The sequence below is a fragment of the Notechis scutatus genome, chromosome 1 (genome assembly GCF_049901735.1).
Source record: "Notechis scutatus isolate UNSWTSFEM ecotype Mainland chromosome 1, rNotScu1.2, whole genome shotgun sequence".
Lineage (NCBI taxonomy): Eukaryota > Metazoa > Chordata > Lepidosauria > Squamata > Elapidae > Notechis > Notechis scutatus.
In genome coordinates, this window is record NC_142009.1 from 276,851,737 (window position 1) to 276,866,756 (window position 15,020).

At 38.9% G+C, this 15,020-nt stretch overlaps 1 protein-coding gene across 2 annotated transcripts in view; it reads left to right on the top strand.

Annotated features, from left to right (window-relative positions):
- The first annotated feature begins 1,391 nt into the window (after window positions 1-1,391).
- LTK (leukocyte receptor tyrosine kinase) overlaps window positions 1,392-15,020 on the top strand; it is a 127,974-nt gene continuing 114,345 nt past the window's right edge. For both annotated transcript variants that reach the window (XM_087951680.1, XM_087951681.1), the window contains exon 1: window positions 1,392-1,508. In XM_087951680.1, the coding sequence (XP_087807806.1) occupies window positions 1,448-1,508 (61 nt within the window). In that variant the 5' untranslated portion in view covers window positions 1,392-1,447. The remainder of the gene's footprint in view (window positions 1,509-15,020) is intronic.

Below are 15,020 nucleotides of genomic sequence, written 5' to 3' on the forward strand. Positions count from 1 at the left end.
AATAAATAAATAAGCAATCAAATAGTACTAGGAAACAGTCAATATAAATCGTAAGTAGATAAACAACAAAGTTACACCGGTTACAGACAAGTCTTCTTTGATTTATTTATTTATTTGATTTGCCAATTGTTTACAAGATAATAAGTATAAGTGTATACATAGTTGTGAATACATGAAATGGGTACATATAAGAAAAATAAAAGAAGAATAAGAGAAACAATAGGACAGGGACGGTAGGCACGTTGGTGCGCTTATGCACGCCCCCTACAGACCTCTTAGGAAAGGGGTGAGGTCAATAGTAGACAGTCTAAGGTTAAAGTTTTTGGGGTTTGGGGAAGAAACTACAGAGTCGGGTAGAGTATTCCAGACATTGACCACTCTATTTGCTAGAATAAGGAGGATTATCGCTTTGACCAGGTTAGAACGAAGAAGTGAGTAATTTAGAGGCCACAGACAGGTCATTATGATTATAATGCATTGGGCTGCTCTAGAATTGTGCTGTCTAATATAATCTTAGAGTATTACAGATATTTTGGAGTATTGCTCGCCTGTTTCTTCCAAATGAACTCTTCCGCAAATACTTGAATTTCCTTTTTCCTCTTCCACTGGAGAACATTGTAAAGACTGGTTGAATTTCTGGGATTAATCTATACAGCCAATTCAAACTGGGTCAAGGGGAGGGGCGTGTCTATGTACTATGTAGTAAAAAGTTTAGTGGTGTTTTCAGAGGCTAAATCCCAATGCAGACATACCTATAACTGTTGACCTATAAGTATTAGAAAATAAAGGTATGAAATATCCTTTTCTGGAAGGAGATAGAAATTTAAACCTTCCCTTGGTTTTCCAAAGGTAAAAATCAAATATACAGTATATAACATATGACATTATTCAAACCTTCCATCTGTTTCTGTGACATAGTAATAGCACCATATGTATTCAGAAACATCCCTTTTATATGAGGAAAACAGTAAGTTATAAAAATGTGCATTGGCAGGAAATATAGTCATTAAAACCTTCATCTGTCTTAGTATTTCAAAAATAGCTAATTTCCTTACTGTATTTATACTGTTATGGGGAACAAGGTAAGATGAATTTATTTTATTTCAATTTGCACCTTATTGTAACCAACCTGAGGCATTTATCTGGGTAGTTACAGATAAAATTAGCTGCAAACTTGTCAAAATCACCAATCCAGGTGAATACTAATGCTTACATGTATGTCTATTCCAATGGGGCAGAGTGGAGTAATCATTTTCAACAGCCTTCATCTTCACTTGCTGAAAGAAGTGTAGGGTAATGAAACCATGAGGGCATTAGGACCCATGAGAGTCTGCCAAAGCAGGAGGTAGAATTCTATAAGCCAGCCAGAGTCGAAGTGTTAACATCAGAGCTTTTGTAGACCCTTAAAAAGAAGGGTTGATGCACAAGCGAAGCAGAGAGCAAAGTCATGGATTGCTTCCTACATCTGATTTTCCACTTTCAGCTGGTGCTCTCTGTCACTATGCTAGGTAAGACAACTGGCTGTGTAGGGACAGGTTTATCCTTTTGGATGCGGAGTTTCTGTCTGGTGACTTTATTTCATCTTACCTTGAAATTTGTAAGAAAAGAAGAAAAGAAAAGGTATCCAGGCAATAGAGATAACTGACTGAGAGGTTAGCTGGTACACATTGCAATGGGATGTAAAATGTTTCCTGAAGGGGAGGGAGGATATGCTGAGTCTTGAGTTATCAAGAGAGGAAAGCAACGCTAACTTGTACTTGGCAATTCAGAACAGGGAGGGGGGAAATTGTCAAGCCATAGGTAAGCCTTGATGGGGAGTGTTTTAGCTATTTCTGAGACAGTAACAGATTGCAGGGAAGAATTCATTGGAAGAGTCTAATCGGAATTATTGCCGGAGGTAGAGAAATCTGCTGTGGGATCTTCTGGCATGAGGGTCTGAATAGAGTTGGGGTGGGGGGGAGAGCAAAACTTTGGTTAAATGACTTGGATTCAGGAAAGGTTGTTACAATATCAACAGAAAGATAGTGGCATCTGGTGGATGAGAAGAAAAGCTTTGTTAAGTATCGGGAGGGTGACAGCCACCCAGGGGAAGGTGTACAAGAGGGAGTATCAAATAGAAACTCTACTCAGCTTTGTTTACTATTGTCGGCTTTATTCTGATCCTCACCAGGAGAGATTCCATTTAAATACAATGGGTTGGATAAGTAAGAGAGGGGAAAGGGTTGGAAGAGTGGAAAACATGGCTGTGAGGTATTTAAAAAGAAGCAAATTATTATTTTATATATTATACTTTTCTCCAGTTTTCAGGTAAGGAGCCTCCCAGAACAGTTTATAACTTTAAAAACAATCCAACATAAGCCCTTAATATTGTATGTGTAGGCTTTAAAAGACAGAATTGTTACAATATTGTGTGTTTTACAATAGCCAACAAATACTCCAAATACTGGAGCTTCAGCAGTTTGCATTGTAAGATTGTAAATGACTTTGGGTAGAGTTTTTTTTTTTTTTCAAAAAAATTCTCATTTTAGCAATTTTTTCTTGCTATTTGATTTGTTACTGAAGCTGTTATTTATAAAATGAGGAGAGAACAGTGTGAATATTTTAAGGAACACTTTATTTTGTAGGCATTCTAACGTTTTGTTTCTGCTGAACAAATTTGTTATGTGTATGTGACATTATGATATTAACCTTTTTATTGTGAGAAAAAAAAAGTTAAAAAGAGATTGTTAACCCAAATGCTTTTAACTGGAGAATAAGACTCATTAACTTTACTTTCCAACAAACATACTTAGAATTCAACTGCACATTATTTGTTAATTTGGCATTTTGGAACCCTGATCTCCATGATAATTAAAACTCAGCTAATCTCCGAAATCATACAATTTTAAGCAAACTGCCATTTCAATAGAAGAAAACATATAGCTCAAGGTTGAACTGTGTTGCTCTTGGTGCTCTCTGAGCTTCGTTATTTCTTTGTTGGTTGTAAACTCTCTCCCCCACTTTCTCTTAAGGATGCTATTTCATTGTTTCAGTGGCCACAGAAGTTTGCCTATGAAATCTGTGCCTGCCTAGTGGCTGCCTAGTTGATGTAAATGGGTCAGAAGTGCTGAATCTTCAATTTCCTTGCAATTTTCCCAGGCTTCATTTTGTCTTTTTAAAATATTAATATGTTAAATGTGGAAAGCAGAAAGAAGCAACACTCAGTAAGGAAAGGAATGATCCTTTTTTAAACTAATTGTTTTAGTCTTGGCAGGAATGAAAGCTGCTACATAGAAATTACAGATTTGTACTCTTGGGTATAAACTTTCATTCAGAAAACCAAGTATTGAAGCCAATTTCTTGTTCATGTGATGAAAAAATACTAGGCTTGGATCTCTGAGAGAAAGTCTTCTGAAACAATAAAATCAGCAGGAAATGAAGGAATAATTAGAATATGAAAAAAAAAAAAAAACCAGAGAAAGAATTTAGTACTGTCTTTCCCTCCCTATTTGTAAAATCCATAAAGCAAAATTTGGAAACTTGAATGTATGCTCTAATTCATACTCTTCAGCACTTTTATAGTTGAAAGTAGAGGACTTCCAGGAAAGAATGGCAGATTGAAGATAGCTCCATGTAAAATAGCCCCATGTAAAACATGGAACTGAGGAGTAGATTGGCTCCTTCAACCCTCCAACAAATAGAGGAAGTGAAATTACCAGTGTTGTGCTCCAAACAATCGCTTCTTACAAGGAGACTATAAGACGTCAGGCTTTAGAGAAGGGGAGAACCAGAAGATGTGGGAATTTGCCATACAATCAGAGCCTTCCACATGACAACTAAATTCACCCATTAATTGCTTTAAAGAAGTTAGACAACTTCAAAATGACAAGGCTGGAAATATTGGGTATTTCTTTCAATCCTTAATGTAAGAAAATGAAATGGTTTCTTTTGGAATTTATTATAAACAAGAAAAAGCAAGACAAGTGTTTGGCCATAGAAAGTTTTAAACATGCTCAGAACTCAGAAAGCATTGGACTCTTTTATTTTGACTGTTAAGACTTTGAAAATAATTTTAAAGAATAAATGGGTCTTCATGGGATATAAATTATTTAGATATTGAAGACATGACAGGATAAGCAACTTCTAACGATTTTCAAAGGCATTCTTGAGAAATGAATCAATATAGTCAGCTGTGTTGCATCTTCTTAGAAACAGACTCTCCCCAGAAAAGCAAGATATGCAACAAAGTCTATCTGACAACAAGAATTTGTCATTAGATTAAAAAATCATTGGATGGGACTTTAAAAATTAAGAAAGAAATAAAAATGACAATCCCAGAGAGCATTTGGAATAATATCTTCTTGCAAAGGAAGCTATTTAAAGTTTTGAAGAAATTCAAGCAAGGTCAATAATCACCTGAATGGATTAAAGAGAAAGATTGTTATACATAAAAAGGAACACAAATTCAATTTGTTTGACCAGGATTAAAATGGGAAAATTGTTGTCTTAGGTAGTTCTCTTTGGATGTGCTGACCTCTAGAATAGAAAAAAAGTTGTGTATTGGATTTGCTTACAGTTAACATAGTGAACTTAAGACTTTTCCCCTACAGTTACTGTATGTATACTGATTGTATAGCTTTTAAATTGGTGTTGTTTGTAATTGTCCTTTCACTTAAGGTAAGAGATTTTTATGAGCTTGTTTTCCGTAGAGGAATAATTGCCCCTCTTTGCTATGTTAAATTTCATCCTTTATTCGTACTAGGATACTAGTACTAGGACATCGTTTTTGCCTTTTAATTGTAGATTTGCTTACAGTTAAGAGTTGAGATGTGGAATGATGTGTTGTTTATTAGTATTATTTTATGACTCTGGACTTTTTGCTGTCATCTGGATGGGAGAGAAGACATTATGTATTAGATTTGCCTATAGTTAAATGTTGGGGATGAAGAGTTTTATATCTGCCAATTAAGAAGAAATATGAGATGGTGTGTCAGTCCTCCCAGGTAAACCAGATGGAAGATACAACTGGATGAGCCAAATCTATATATGTAGATTTCTAATGTGCATTTGTAAGGCTTCATTAAAGGAATCTTGCAAGTCTGAAGAGACAAACTTTCCATCCTCACTTTTAACCATCTGTTCAACTAGGATGGGGGGGGTCTTTCCTAAGCTGCTTTTTCTGACTGTTAAGTCATTGGAGGTTTCCTCCTTGCTTGCCTGATTGTTTCCTAGGCAGCATTTCTTTCCCTTATCCCCTAAAGTCATTCACACATTCCATTACATAGTGAAATTATTTATACTTTTGATGAGGGTTGGAAATCAATTTTTAAGGTGTTTTTCTTTTTCTATTTTTTTCTTTTCCTGCACGGTTTATTCCTTTTATTCTTTTTTCAGTTTGAATTGTCCTTTACTGTTAATTAAGTTTGAATAATAATATTTTTTTAAAAAAAAGTGGAAAGAGGAGAATGTTTGTAACTATTATACTTAAAATGTTGATTCTCCTTATGTTACAAATGTCAGAACAAAACTTTCCTTCCTTCCTTCCTTCCTTCCTTCCTTCCTTCCTTCCTTCCTTCCTTCCTTCCTTCCTTCCTAGCATTTATGAATGCCATCAAGATATTCATGCTAGAAGTTAAAAGATATCAGAAAAAACTTTGATTTAATACATAAACCTGTAGATAACATCCAATGCAGTAAGTCAAATGTATCTCAGCACCCACATGGTGATTTAACTTAGAGAACGTGAAAAAGGGTGTGTGTGGAATTTTGAGGAATGAAACAGATAGTAAAGTTAATGTAGTTGCATTAATTTACCTTAACTACAGAATTCAGCTTTCTTCCATACTTGGTGTCAATCAGCAGATGGTTGCATCACTTGGCTGGTGTTGTATGAACATAGAAAATTGGGTTGCATCTGGCTAGGACTTGAATGTCCCCCAAGAATTCCAGGCCATAGGTTCGACCCAGCAACTGATAAAACATTACTGAAAATGGCATTGGCAAAACCACTTCTATTGCCAAGAAACATCCATTGATTTTTTAAAAATAGTTTTATACTGATACTATTATACTTAGGCAAAAATCAACCTGAATCTGGTGGTTCTTTTGTCCTTCTTGTTGTTATCAATGTATACTATAGGAATAGCGGGATTTAGAGCTTTGGTGGGAAAAAGGAAATCAAACCTGTCTGCATAAAACAAAATATCACAAAAGAAAAAGAAGGGATTGATGTCAAATTAAAATTTAAAAAGAAAACACAGGAAGATCATATAAATAGCACATGACAAGTTATGTAAGGACCCTGTGATCCAGCTCCAAAGCATTAAAGAAATTTTAAAATAAGATGACTACTGTTGCTATTTAGAAATGGGATTCCTCTGTTTTTCATCGGTACATTTTGTCTTTGGAACATAGGCAGTTATCTCTTAATATCCACAAAATAAACTTTTACAAAGATGGCGGTTGTATCAATGTTTCTCAACCTTGGCCACTTGAAGATGTGTGGACGTCAATTCCCAGATTTTGGGAGTTGAAGTTCATGTAGCCTCAAGTGGCCGAGGTTGAGAAAGATTGCTATAGGCCATTGTGTCCTTGTCACTAAACTCCAAACTTTAAATGCATACCAGGGCGACCCCACAGTTTTTCCCATATCAGAGGACCCTGTGCGGATTACCCCATAGTTCAGACATTTGAGAACTGGAGGATGGATTACTATACTGTAGCTCAATCCGAATGTCTGTGGATTTATGCTTATAAGAAGAGAGCTCTAATTCAATTTCTTACCTTTATCTATTTACTTACCACAGTAAAAGTATGGATTTTAAAAATGATTAACGCACAAACTTTTAGTCTTAACATAACTGTAAGAGTGTAAAACTCTTAGGCCTGTGCTTTCATATTCATCAAATTACCACAAGTAATACTGGCCATTGAAAAGAAATACAGGATATTAATGGTTGTTATAAGCATTGGTTTCTATTTATTACTGTACTGAATACAGAACAGTAGCAACTCTATACATTATACAACTCTGCATAAGTGCATATAGTGGAACTAGTTTAGGTGCAAGGGTGAAAAAAAGCAGGCATCGTTATTACAGAGTATTTCTTTCTAAATAAGATAACCTACAGACAAGAAAAATTCACAAGAGTCCAGATTCTGATTATTACTATTTTGAAACCAGAGTTGAGAAGATTAGATAGGATGTCCAGCAGTGAAAGAGCAACTTCAAAACCTTGCATAGTTCTTTGTCCTGAGAGGAAACATGTAGAGGAAAAACAAATATTCAAAACAAACAAATCTGTGCATAGTTTCAAGATTTGTTTAGATTGCAGGATAAAGCTTTTGTTACTCAGGAATTTGAGTTACATTGGCACAGAATTTTATTTACACAGTATATATAAGTGTATGGTGCAGTTATTATATATACAATTGAAATTCTCCGTAACCATGATATTAGGATAGAGAATTTTGTATATCATACAGATACATGCTTGGTTGTTGTTGCAGTTACCAAATATGTCTTATACAGGTATTTTATATATGTTATTATTTAGATTGAGATTATGTTCAGTGTGGGTTTGAGTGTGGGAAGTTAGAAATGAGGCCTCCAGGAATGATCCATGCAGGGCAGCCTTTGTCTAAACAAAGTCGCATGAACCATATACCTACTGATCTGATGGCAAGTTCCATGACTCAATGGCTGTGACTGCGTATGCCTAGTTTTCACATAATGTTTGTCCCCTTGAAAACTAGAATGAGTGACTGCTCTGATGTGGATAATAGCCTAGCTAAGCATTAGAAAAGTGAAGTGCTTGCCATGTGAGTGCACTGGTTAAGCTCCACCTTGACATTGCTCAAATGACAAATGTCTTCTGCAAGCAGTTGCATGTTCAGGGTGAATATCTTCTTATGTGCATGAAGGTGTTGCTTCTGCACATGTCTTGTGTGAATGAGCTCTCAGATATTTATGAAAAGGAACAAATAGTAAAGAAACAGAAATAGTGGTTTGGTAGACTTTTAAGTAATTTTCCATTGGCCACATTTCAAGATACTTAATAGTCTTTCTCTAGATTCCAGTTGTGACATAGCCACAAGTACGAAAAACCTGTTAAACAGGAAAAGAGTCCAGTTTATTTTTGTTTCCATTAATTCAATTTTATCCTATGTATACAACTGGAGCTCCCAAATCTTAAGAGTCTTGCGCTGTGAGTGGAGGTGAGGGAAGAGTTTCAATCTGTAGTATTGATAGTGTGGGAGCCGGGTCATCTTGGAGTTCTGGCAATGGAGAGCGGCTCAAAGCGTCTGCGTGGGGAATGGTTTTCCCCGGCCGGTGCTTTAATTGGTAGTCGTAGGCGGCTAAGAACTCTGACCATCGTGTCATTCTGAGGGATAAAATATGTGGAGTAGGTTTATCGCCTGCCAGGATGCCAAGTAATGGTTTATGATCTGTGATGATGGAGAAGGATCTTCCATACACATACTCGTGGAACCTTTTGATTGCAGACACGATAGCGAGGGCTTCCTTGTCTAGATGACTATAATTTCTTTCTGTTTTTGACAGTGTTCTTGAAAAAAATGCAATAGGTGCCTCTGTACCGTTTGGCAAGACGTGGCTCAAGATGGCTCCTACTCCAAATGGTGAGGCGTCACACGTCACAGTTAGTGGAAGTGTTTCATTGTATTGGATGAGCACTGCATCCGAAGTTAAAAGGTCCTTTACACATTGAAAGGCATGTTCTTCCCGTCGCCCCCAAATCCAGGAAGCCTTTTTGTCGAGGAGTCTATGAAGGGGTTCAGCAACAGTCGCCTTCTGGGGTAGGAAAATGTTATAAAAGTTAATGAGACCCAGGAAGGCTTGAAGGTCTGTTTTGTTCTGTGGTCTCGGGGCATTTTTGATTGCAGCCAATTTTTTTTCCGTAGGGTGAATTCCTTGTTTGTCAAGGAGGTAGCCAAGGAATTCAACCCTTTCAGTGCATAACTGGCATTTTTCTTTCTTTACTTTGAGACCAGCATCTTGGAATTTTTGTAGGACTGTTCTCAGTCTTTTTTCTAGCTGACTTCTTGTGGGGGCGGCTATTAATACGTCGTCGAAGTAGGGCACGACCCCTTTTATGCCCTGCAACAACCTTTCCATCAGACTTTGAAAAATGCCTGGTGCTACGCTTACTCCAAACTGGAGTCTGTTACACTTGAACGCGTCTCTGTGCGTGACTATGGTTTGGGCTTCGGCGGTTTCAGCATCCACTGGCAGCTGTTGATAAGCTTGGGCCAGGTCAAGCTTTGCAAATATTCTGCCACCCCCAAGTGAGTGAAGGAGATGTTGGACCATGGGTCCACTGTAGACCCATTAGGCTAGGTCAGTCTCTGTCCACGATGGTGAGAGGTAGTATTGCGGTGTGTTTCTTGAAGGATACCTGGAAATGACTGGAACCAGCGACCGGAATCCGGTTGCCCTGGTAGTCTTTTAATATAAGTCTCTGAGTGCTGAGGTCCTGGTGGCGGATGTTGGGAATCAGCTGCTTCAGGGTTTTCCAGGATACCATGGATATGGAAGACCCGGAGTCCACTTCCATGATGCATGGTCGATTTTCAATGTTGACCTCTACTAGGATTTTCCTAGCGTCTAGGGATGAGGCGTGGCCAATGGTGATAGTTTGATGTGCTTCTTCTCGTCGGGGGGTGCCGGTAAACTTCCGGGTTCTGTTGTATTGGTTCCACTGGTTGTTTGGGCAGTCACGATTAGCGGCGGGTTTTCCATCTGCTTGTTGGAGGTTGTTTTCCTTCCGTTTGGGACTGGTCCCTCTTTTATTCCGGCATACCTTAGCAATATGCCCTCTTTTATCACAGAAACGACAGATGGCGTCTAGGAATCTGCATTCAGATCGTGGGTGGTTTCCACCACATCCGGCACATTGGAAGTTCGATTTACGACTCCGCTGGTCTCGTTGTTCGCGTTCTGACCGGAGTCTGTGGATTTCTTCTTCGTCATTATCTGATGAGGACTCGATGTCTTCATGGTGGGTGGCTGATGTGTATTTCTCTGTTGGCATAGCTGTTTTGTTGGTGGGCTGGCGGTTTGCCCCATTGGCCCGGCGCATCTGAGCTGCTGATTTGCGAGTGGCTTCAGCTGCGGTGGCGTCAGCTATAGAGTCTGCGAGGGTGATGTCTCCTTTTGCCATGATTTTACTTTGGACTGTGGGGTCTCTTAGTCCCAGGACAACTCGATCCCTCATGGCTTCTTCGAGATTAGCGAAGCCACACAACCCGCCTAAATTCCTTAGGTCAGCTACAAAATCCCCGATGCTCTCACCTTCGCGTTGGTCCCTCTGATAAAACTCGTGCCTTCGGATGAGAGTTGGTACTGCTGGTGCGTAGTGGTTGCGAAGGATGGGAGCAAGGGTATCCCAGTCCATCGATTTAACTTCAGCCGGTTTTGCCAGCGCTTTGGCCATTTTAAAAATGGCTGGTCCGCAATGCGTCAGGACAACTGCTCGTTTTTTGCTGGGCGTGGCGTCCTTCAGATTGTTGGACTCCAGGAACATCTGAAACCTGTCCATATATGAGTCCCAGTCTTCGCTGGCTGGATCGAATGGGGCGGGTGGTACAACACTGCTGGCCATTCCGCCGATGTCTGCGCGCTGTCAGCCACGTGCTCTTGTTGATCATAGGTAGTGCTCATTCAGCTCTGCTGTCTCCGGATCCCATCCTCGTCGCCAGTGTTGTGTCTGGAAGGATGGGTCCAAGAACGGAGACAGGCTCAGAAAGTAACTACAGCTCTTTATTAGTGACTTCAGATCTGAGCAAATTGCCCTAGCCGCAGCAGCCCCTTTTATAGAGCTGGCTGAGGCTCTACGGCCAATGACAGAGGTTTAAGCTTGCCGCGCTTGTTTAGTCCAATCACGGCAGCCCGTTTACCAGCCAATCGGATCAGTCCGGAGCAACCAATCACGAACCGCTGTTAGCGGACCAATCCGCTTTGCAGGCTTCAAGCCTGCTAGTCTGGAACACTAAGAGAACCAAATTAATGGAAAAGGGATGCTAACATCACATTGTATTAACAGTTTCATTGGTGGTTGAATTAAGTTTTGAGGAGCATTTTCTTACTCTAGAAAAGCAAATCAAGGCAGGATGAGTAGAGGGGGCTTCATGGTACCTCTAAAAAGTAATTGTTTAGGGAAAAGATTGATTCATTTGATAATGAAAAAATAATATGGAGTAAACTTTTTTGCATAGGCAATTGATTCTGCAATGTATCTAATTCTTAGTATATTAAATGCTGAACAATCAGATTTTTTTTTCCTAGAAAGAGAGATACAGAAACAGTTAAAAATGGAGCAGATTCAAACATGCAAAAAAAAAAAAAAAAGGAATAATTAGCATGAGCTTTGGTATCAAAAGCCAAGGTGCTGCAAATTCAAACTGCATTTGCTGATGGTTGATTCCATTTACATTCATTCTGTACTTTGGGGAGAGATGGGGAGAAAGAAGAGAGAGTTCTAAAACAAAAAAAAAGAAATATGTCCCCAAGAGTTTTGTATTTGTTTGAGTTGTTTGCTTGTGGCTGTTTTACTCTCCCAAACAACCCCCGAACCTCAAGAACTGTACGTTCCTTTTCTGTCCAAGACATTGGATAGAAGAAATATTTAATTCTAGTTACAAGTGCAGCAGCAATGTATTATATTCAATATTGCATTTTATATCAAACAGTTGCTGCTTTCCAGATGGTATTGTGAGAACACTGGGGGAATGACCAAGAGTTGATGTAGGTTTTCCCATAAGTGATAGGTCTTTGTATTTCACAGTATTTATACTATATTTCTGTGCATCCTGTTAAAGTGCTGTGGATATGAGAATCAGTATCTGTAGCTAGTGCCTGCTGCTCCTGTTAATTGCTTCCTGAAACATTATCTCTTCTCTCCTGAGCATATACTCTGCATGTTTGAGTTAGGCCTGGGTCAGCTTGCAGTGACAATATCAGGTAAGTAAGTTTTCTTAGAGATAAGGCAATTGTTTTACTTCCATTAACAAGCATAGTGTCAGGGTTCCAGGTTCAAAACTCCAAGGCAAGGATCTTCCTCAAAGTATAGATTTATTAGGCATATCATACTGGCACATCTGGGGAAAACCCGAATCTGGAGGACTCAGAGTTTTCCCCACCCAAATCAAACCCCAAAGTTCTTCCCCTCAGGTCACAAGTCCATCACATGGTCCAACCAGGTCGCAGCCACCATCTTGGCTGGCTTTGGTTCACGCCTCTCCAACACCTGATAGGGCATCCTCGGCTCCCATGGGAAAGAATGTTGTTTTGGCTCTCCATCCCCATTTATCTCCATCTCCCCCCTTTAATTCTCACAGCTCCAATTGGCCTGGCTGCAGCAACCCTGAAGATGCTCCCAAAATGGCTTCAGCATAAAAATGGCTTCAGGGTTAGGGCTGACACATTGTCTATCCATCCCAGCTCCCCTTTGCAACTTTAAGAGAACTCCTAGATGGCACTGAACCTGAGAAGCAAATTTTCATTGGTACAATTTTAGTGAGGAAAAAAAATCATTAAGAAAAAGATAAGGCAAAGCTGTACTGCTTGAGTTTTGTGGAACTACCTTTGCTTGTAAAGCCATCTGTTTTCATGTCGCACCTCAATCGTTCTGAGATCAAAGAGAGGTTTCATTGACATCTCCTGGTTAGGTAAGTGTCTCTTCAAAGCCACAGGCCCAATCTTTCTATCATGCAGGGAATTAGATAATGCTGCCTCAAATAAAGCTGTTTCTCACTTTTATCTGGAATAAATGACATTAAACTGAAAAGTGAAAAATATAGAAGGTTGAAAAACCTCGGCGGTGAAATTGTTGATATCATGGTCACAAATCTCCACTTACTCAAAGGCCTATGGTCAATGCCAGCTATCTCCCTTCTTAGACTTCCCCTGTACTTACTAAGTTAAGATAGATCAAAATGCTCTTCATTTTCTGTACTTCTGCTACATTATGGCCTTTTAACCAGTTTCTCTCTTTAATTATCATATCGAAGTGCTATCCAATACTCCTGAAGCTGGCAAAATATACTGTTTGCAGGATATGTGATACTATCCCCATTGCAAGTGTTTAGTCTGTCATAACGAGGCCAATGAATAGTGCTAGCCTAACTACTGTACTTTCAGGCAGGATAAGTAAAGAAAAGTGATTGGTGGATTCCATAGTTCTGCCACCCCGCATTCCTCAGCATCATCTGCCAGCCCCCAACTGTTGCCCTTAAATTGGGGTAGAGCTTGATTGGTCAACTATAGATGGATGCTTAAAATTGTGGGTTTAGCAATCTTTCATGTTGTTCAGCAAACAAGTGGCAAGTTGAAACATGGGAAATATGCTCCTGTAACTCAGGTGGTCTAGTGTTAGTACTTTGGAATACAGCTCTAGTGCCCTGCCTTGACTCATACATCAATTAAGCTAATTCCTAGATCAAGAGGCACATCTATTTATTCCTTCTGACTTCTTATTTGGTCTACTATAACTCACATTGAACAGAAAAGTCCCTGAAGATTACTCAGAAGTGTTAGCTTGTACAACATGCAACTGCCTGTGTCCTAAAGGGAACATTCCAATGTTGTTATATCACATCAACACTATTGGGACTGCAGTGGCTGCCAGTAGGTTCTTGGTACAATCCTGGGTTTTTTTTTCTTCCTACCATTTCCCCACAATTGCAGGACCCCCATTTTTTCAATCCACCAAATATTGATTAATTAGTTGTGACATGAATGGACTGATCAGCTTGTTGCCCAAGCCTGACATTTTGGGCTGAGAGAGAGTGACTGGTCCAAGGTCACCCAGCAGCTTTCATGCCTAAGGCAAGACCAGAATTCACAGTCTCTTGGTTTCTAGCCTAGCTTAACCACTAGACCAAACTGACTCTCTCTGTGTACAGTTCGGTATGATTGTAATAACTGATAAAGTTGCATATGGCTCACTGCTTGAGTATATGTGACATTATTTACTCCATGTAGAATTTGTTCACCCAAGAAGTGCTGGTAAAGAGACTATGTACAAGGGGTTTGAAGGAAACCTTCTCTATAGAGCTTCCATGTTATGGAATCATCTACTCCCAGAATCAGAACAGCCTCCTCATAGTTAATGTTCAGAAAGCTTACTAAGGCTTTACTATTTCAATGGGCATCTGAGAAATGAGGAGGGAATAATAAGTATGTATTATTTAGATTATGTATGGATGTTGCTTATTCAATGTATTGTTATTTATAATAGCGAGATTTGTTTATGGTCAGTATATATATTTTTCACTGTTAGTGAAGTGTTATTGTTACATTGTTTTTGCACATCTCTTAGATTCATTTGAGTGACATGGCAGAAAACAACTTAAAAATAATAGTTAACCATGAGAATCACAATCATGTTTAAACCAGATCTAATTGTTTCATAAATGAAAATTTATTTTTAGCAGAGTTTTATCATACAGTGCCTGAGAGCTGCTCTTATGGAGTAGCTAATAGACTTTAGAAATTAATACTTTTTAGGAACATGAGCAACTTTCAGAGCTTTCAAATAATGACATTACATTATTGTTAAAAGTGTGACATAACAAATACACTCAGAGAATTGGCCTAGAGCCTCTTTGTTTGATTCAGATAATCCTGCTTTCCTGACTTTGATATAATAGTTCAAAAAAGAGCAGTGCTGAACATCTACAGATCAAGAAAACCATTCCAGGTCAAGAACCTCTGAGGGACAATTAAGGAAACATAAGAAAGAAATGAACTGTGAAAAGGGTGGGTGGGCAGGGAAGGTCATCACATTGCCTAAGGAATCTCTATTGAGGGGACAACATTTACAAGTCTACATCTGCTCTCTGTCTGCATCTTTTGCATTCACTCATTCATTTCTTCTGTCAAAATCGCATGTTATTTTCTGTAAGAAATCTGCACTTGTTTTTTGTGCACATTTTTTCCTTAACATAAATATTTTTATGCTCTGTTTCTGAGCCAAGAAATTATTTGAGATGGTATAAAATACCATCATGTTCTTCGCTTG